At 48.9% G+C, this 7128-nt stretch overlaps 1 protein-coding gene across 1 annotated transcript; it reads left to right on the forward strand.

Moving 5' to 3' along the window:
* The first annotated feature begins 3347 nt into the window (after nucleotides 1-3347).
* Nucleotides 3348-3956, forward strand: LOC133926774 (chaperone protein dnaJ 11, chloroplastic-like). The gene has a single exon (XM_062372850.1). It carries the CDS (start codon nucleotides 3443-3445, stop codon nucleotides 3782-3784), a length of 342 nt encoding a protein of 113 aa, XP_062228834.1. The 5' UTR covers nucleotides 3348-3442; the 3' UTR covers nucleotides 3785-3956.
* Nucleotides 3957-7128: the final 3172 nt, after the last annotated feature.

Here is a 7128-nt window from a genome sequence, read left to right on the forward strand (position 1 = left end):
AATGGAATTGACACTACTATATAAAAGATCATCCGTACTCCGCTTTCACTAACCGGCAGTGATACTTTATCACTGCTGATTCTTATCAAAAACTGATAGTAATAGCTCATCCGGTAAAAATTGGCAGTGATAATCAAATATCACTACCAGTTCAATTGAAAAACCAATAATGATACTATTATTGCTTGTTCATTACATGATGCTAGTAGTATGTTTACTACTAGTTACGTGATGTGCATGTTACTTAAATATGCAACGCTATTTCCTATGATTTACATTGAGTGTGGTATAGCTACATATGTACTAGATATGTTGCTTTCTTTATATCATTTATATGTTGTTGTCATGGGTATGTATGCAACCGGCAGTGATAATGGAGGTATTATCCCTGTCAGTTCGTTATAGTAACCAATAGTAACAATAAAATGTAGCCTATATTTGGAAATCTATAACTTTTTATACTAAGTTATATGGAGACAAACTTTATATGAAAATTGTAGCTTTTAATAAGATCTATAACTTTTTAATTGATAGCTTTTTTATTTGAAGTCATATAAATTCCTAAATAATTGTCTAAAGACTGTCAAAGAAAAATCACATATTAGACCATAAAGTAAATTATTGAATCTCGTGTAACACTAATAGAAATAATTAAAAAGTCACACACAGGGCAACAAAGTTTAAAATTATAACTTCAAAGATTTTTATTGTGAGTTTGGTAACTCGGATTGATAAAACTTTTGTGTAATACTAACTTTCAGATGTAATATTTATATCTTAAAAAATTTAGGCAAATTAGAGAACAATTTTTGAAAAAAACTTCAGAAATCCTATCGATAGTCTTCTATGCCATGCCATTTTAGAGGGTCAATAAATGTACTAGTGTAAACACCATCTATTTTTTTAGAGTGTATTCTGGTTAGTTTTGAAAGTAGAAATTGAACGTCTAAATCGGACTCCGTATATAAAAATTATGATAATTTTACCGAATAGTATATAGATCATAGACAAACTTCGTCACATAGAGACCATTGAAATAGCGCTCTCCTAGACGCCCACAGGACCATTGAACTAGCGCTCTCCTAGACGCCCACAGCCCACCATGCTGGCCTGCTAATGAAGATTCACCTCACCGTGGGCGGCGGCTGGCGCGGGTGCGTAGCGGAGACCGTCATCTCGTCCTGAGCCCCATCACTGAAGGAATCTATGAAGATTTGGGAGGAATTTCTGACGCCGCAGCCTCAGCATGAGCGCAAGAACGAGAAGTTACAACATTTACAACGATCTCAAAAGTTTAAAAATAAGGATATATTAAAAACTGTACGTATTTGTTTTAGACTTATAATATGTATCCCTATTTTCAATTAAAAAATATTTGAACACGATCATTTTATTTTATTTTTGGACTTTTTTTATCTAGACTTGCAACACTTTATGTGATTCACTGTGCTCCACAAATTTTTTATCTAGACTTGAATCAAATATTTTATTGCAAGCAAATTTGTCGGTGTAAAGAAAAAGGTGTCCCGTCAGGGGTCCACATAGACAAATGCTAGCTGGCAGTTGATATTATCAAGATTGTACCTCCACTGCATGACCAGTCCTCTGACCGCAAAAGGAAACCTCGCGACGAGTCCTTACTGGTCGCGAGGCAGATACTCACCTAACCAGTCTAATCCCATTTAATATTATCCACTCAAGTATTTTCCTTCTCCAGGTATCTCCTCTCAGTGAGCAAAGTCATGACCAACACATAGGTGCAGTGTCCTGTCCTGTAGCATTAAATGCTACGAGATAACCTTGCAGGCAGGTGTGGCGCCGTTCGGCAAATGGGATATGACTTGCAGGATGGTCAGGCAAGTGGGATGGTCTTACAGTCAAGTGTGCGACATGTAGTGACAGGATAGCCTCACAAGCGAGCGTGTGACGCACAGTGACGGGACAAGGCATACCGGACGACCGAAGTAGGGTGAACATGCCTACCCTTCATCATCATAGGTTAGGAGTAGTTGGCTCTGTCAGTGATAGGCTGGCCTTAGGGTTTGGTATGGTATATTTATATGTACCTCTCTCCTCCTACTATATAAAGGAATGAGGGACTCATTCTATAACAAATTTATCCACGCTATAAGAAAATACATATAGTGTATGGCTGTTATTCCACGGGAGGTTTGAAACTGGATAATTCTTCATGCTCTTGAGTTTCCTTCGACACACGTCTCACCGGAAATATTGATCACGCAATCGTCATCCGATACACTTTGGAAACATTGTTAATGATTAACCCTTAATAAAATTAGTTCAAACTCACAAGTAATTTTGTATACTTTAAGAGCCAAATAGTTGTATAGGGTATAAGATTAAAACATGTACCTGCATTTTTTAGATTTAGGCATTTCTTCTTTATGTGTTTTATATTTTTTCCGTTCCGTTAGATTTGTGTTATTGTGTATGTACGGAACACTTCGTGGTTAGTTTGTTAAGCGGCTTAAGCCCCAACCCCTAAAATTTGTTTTGCGTCCGCCCCAGCCAGAAGACCAGGACAACTGCGAAAACAAAAGCTGCCCAACCTATCTTCTAGAAGCGGGGTCAGATCGCCCCCAAACTAAGCATCTCGTCGGGCCCCTGATCGCTCACCACAATGGACGGATGGATGTAACCAAGCGAACTCTCGCGGACCAAGACTTCGAAGTGGAACCGGATATGATGACGTGATATAGCGCTGCTACTGCACCGTATTTATATATCAGAATTATGGAAAAATCTATTTAACAATCTTCGACCATGATATGAATCTCGCCAAAAAAAAAAAAGAGTCCGATTTTCAACGCACAGCTCTAAATCTGTTTGTTTCTCACCTTGAACTCTCCAAGCTAATGCAAAACACCCTGCCCTGATACCACCATGCACTTCTATTAGTCTTATATTTACATGGCATCACATGCAGTTTATAAAATGATGAAATCAACAAAGGAGTAGATGCTTTTAAAACTCTGCAGTGCAAACAGCTTTACTGCGATGCAAAGTGAAGCTTTAAGTACCGGATATGCCTACTAGATCAACATCATCACCTTCTAGAACCCTGATGTGGGCCCACGGTGACAAGCGCCAGAGAACCGACGCCAGCTGAACATCCACTAGGGCCCACCCGAGGTACGCTTTTTGGCTCCTAACACAGGGCAGGCCAATCACTGACCCAACCCTTCTAGAAGAAAGCGACGCCCCATCCCGATCGCGCCTAGTGCAGCGCACTCTCCCGGCAACACCCCCAGCGGCCATTGCCCATTGGCCATTGGTGAGGCTAAAGGTAGGCCCACCTCCGCGCATATAACAAGACGACACCTCCACACCTCGACCACCAAACCATCACTCTCTCACTCACCCACAGCTCAGAGCTCGCTCGATCTTCCCGAGCCAGCAAAAGGAAGCAAAGCGAGATATCATGGCGGGAGCCGTGCCTCTGGCCGCGCCAGCGGTCATGGCGACGGGAGGAAGCCTGTACGAGGCGCTGCGTGTGGGGCGCGCGGCAACGCAGGTGGAGATCAAGGCGGCGTACCGCGCCATGGCCAAGCGCTTGCATCCCGACTCCTCGCGCGCGAGGGAGGGCACCGGCGGTTCCGGGGCGGCGGCGTTCCTGGAGATCCGGCGCGCGTACGAGACGCTGTCTGACCCGGCCGAGAGAGCGCGCTACGACCGCTCGCTCGGGGCGTGCTGGCGGCCGGGAGGAGGCAGCAGCGTCGCGACCATGCGGGTGCGGAGGTGGGAGACGGACCAGTGCTGGTAGCCATGTCGCACCCACACTAGGGGCGCGTCGTCCTTGGCGCCAAAACGCTATTGGCCCTACGGCGCACGGCGCCCTGCGTATGCGTGTGTGGGGTCCAGTTCTCAGTCGCTTTGTACATAGGCCCACATGTTGATGCTTTAGCTTCTGTGAATATACTAATATCAGGCTGTCAGCTCCTTCTCGTATAACTAACTTTCATGTGCACAAAGATTCCATCGGAGCAACAAACCGACGTCGAGTAGACATCTACCACTGGTTTCGCCTGATGATAAGGAAATCGGGTGCTTGCTTAGGGGAAGGTGGCCATGTCGTTGCCTCTCGCAAAGAGCTCAAGCGTCTCCCCTCCTCCTCCTGTTCAAACTAAAAATCCCCACCAAACCCTGTCAGATCCTCTCCAAATCCTGCCAAATTCCACCCCCCTCACCTTCCCTCCTTTAGATTTGTCAACCGCCGCCCTCTCCTCCATTTTTGTCACTGTTCTCGCTCTCGGAGTTCGAACCTCGAGCCACCGTCGGTGCGGTGTCTATTCCAGATCTAGCTTTTGCAGTCGCGCCGAGCGAACGCTCCGACCCCCTCTCCGGTCAGATCCCCAAGGCCAGCAGCGCCCTCCTGCGCCAGAGCTTTGATGTGGCCTGTGTTCAGCACTCATATACGGACGTTGTCAAGTTGAGTGCACGCTTGCATTCAACCTTGGTCTTTACTGCTCCCCCCCCCCCTCCGGCGCCTCATTCATGCTCCAAGCGACCTGCTGATGCGACTGCTTCTCTCCGCAACCTCATTGTTCAACCCCCCTTGTTAGAGGAGCCTGCAATTTCCAAAGATCCTTTGTTTACCTCTGCGGGCAGATCTCTTGCTTCCCCAGTTCCTCTGCCAAGGCATCCGGCAGATTCGGCTCTTCAATGCTCCTCCCTCCTACTGCCCAAGCCGCGCATTCAAGTTGGCGTGCGTCAGTCCCCGAAGAGTCTTGGCCTGCAGAAGGGGAGGTGGGATCTCCGGTACGACGGATCCGCCATTGAAGCAGGGCGGGAGGCTCGCAGAGATACTCTGATTTCTGATGGATGGAGCCTCGTGAAACCGCGATTCTGGTGGAGGAAGGAGTCTTCTTATTCAAGGCCTTCTCCTATGAGACATTCTTCAGTTAAGTCAGTGAAGCGCTTCCTGTCAGCCAACTACATGCAGTGAGTTCAAGGCAAGTGCCTCAATTACCTTGCTTCTGACCACCGGGTTGCCTCCTGCCGCGACCCTACTAAATGCTGGCTCTGCAATGGCTCTGGCCATCGGTCCAAAGAGTGCTATTTGAAGGCCTCCTCCTTCAGCCGTTCCACTTCAAGTGTGCAGAGTGACCACCTTCTACCTCTTCCACTTCACAGTGCTGAGGCCGACCTCCTCTTCTCCCTGCCCTCCAAACCAGTAGCGCCTTCTGGGATGTCTAGTTTCCGCGGTGACCCGGCAGCCCGGCCTTTGGTGGATTTTGCGACGGTGGCCGCAATAGGTAGCATTGCGCGCTGAAAGGAGCTGCTGCTTGACAGAGCGACGGTTTGCTGGATGGCGGGGGCTTGGCCTGACACGGACCCGTCAGTCCTCTCTGATGCGCTGATGACTTCCTTTCGCATTGGTGTGCAAGACTGTCAGCTAGTGAAGCATCATCCATAAGACTTCCTCAACATTTTTGCCAACAGGCGCATCCGTGACGATGTTATCAATGCGCATAGGCTTCCCTTCCGGGGCCGCGACTTCCGCTTTGTGGCGTAGAATGAGTGGAGGTTTGCTGACACATCCAACTGGGGTTTTCATGTTAGACTGCGCATTGAGGGCATCCCAGCTCATGCGTGGTTTGAGGAGGTGGCGGCGCTGGTGATAGGGCGACATTGCTCGATTCACTACGTCGAGGAGCACTCCAGAAGGTGGGAGCGCACGCGAACCTACAACCTGTGGGCTTGGTGCAACAATCCGAGCCTCATCCCCAAGTTGATTTGGCTCACCATCACTCTGACTGATCGTGAGCTCCCACCAGCCTTCATCCCTCGGTGCGACGTCGAGATTCACTACGACATGCCTACAGACCTCAAGCATGGCCAATCTTATCGGCTCTTTATTCATTTGGAGGTGATCCAGGACCTTGCCTTCCTCACAGCCAACCCTCCAAATCCTTGCCTCAGCAACCGCCGTTGGGAACGCCACCTGGACTGGAATTATGGCTCGCCAAATGGAGGTGTCCAGCCTGCTCATCTCGCCCAGCGTCCCTGCCGCAGCGGTGGCGACTGCGGCCACAGAGACCATGATGAGGATGCTAACGAAGACCATACCCGGCACAACCCTTGCCGGCATCAAAGTTTTTCCCTTTGGTCTCGCCTCTCGCGCCCCTGTCATGATGAAGGTAGTGCGGTCCACGATGGGGGTATTCACGGGCGCCATGGGCGTCGCCAGGTGGCCGCCCTTCCTCGGCCTCACCTCCAAGAAGCCCGGTGCGACACCAGCAGCTCAAAATCCAGAAGGGCATTTGGTGCAAGAAAGTCTCTTTTGCCTCGCCGATTGCCACGATGTGCACGCCACATCGTCCAGCGCAACTTTTGCTGCCTGTTGGAGGTCACTACAACCCGATGGACCTCTTCCCCGACTTGCATTATAGCCTGGGCCCTATGTTTGTTGATCCTATGCTGGCTGAACTGGACTCTTTCTCATTCTGTGCAAGGTACACCAGAGAGCTGTATGTCGCTGAGGTCGAAGATGTATCCGAGACGCCTATTGTTGCGAGAGACCCGTCTCCAAATCCTGACAGTCCACTGGCACCCTCTCTTGTGTACACCCCTTCGCTTTGGTGTAAGAGTCCCCCCTTCACCTCGACTTCCACAGGTTGCAACACTGGTACTACTGCAGATCCTATGTTTTCAGGTCTCTGCTCTCAATCGCCTGCCCACACATAAGGGACTGTGGCCAACTCGCCAGAGACAACGTGGATTGCACATCAACAGTCCCCCCTGATGCGGGGCCGAGGACCCTGTCGGCTGGCTTTATGTTGTCTGCCCCCCTGGAGGGGCTCCTGGCGATGAATGAACAACCTGTTGCAGACATTCCAGTCGACGCTGACCGCGTGCAGGTAACCGATGTTCAAGATTTTATTGCCTCAATCACCAAACCCATCGAAACACCCATTTTACAGATCTTTCCGATGTCCATCCCTAGTGGGCCATCTTGTGTTCCGAATCCACCCAAGACTCCTAGAAGATGTATCAGGCTAGCTAAGAAGGTGTCCCTGAGCAGGGATCCAGTCAAGATGGCCCAAGATGTTCTATCAAAGAAGTTAGGGGACCTCTCCCCTCACACAGGCAATGCTTCGGACCCCT

This window comes from Phragmites australis, chromosome 8, assembly GCF_958298935.1.
Source record: "Phragmites australis chromosome 8, lpPhrAust1.1, whole genome shotgun sequence".
Taxonomy (NCBI): Eukaryota; Viridiplantae; Streptophyta; class Magnoliopsida; order Poales; family Poaceae; genus Phragmites; species Phragmites australis.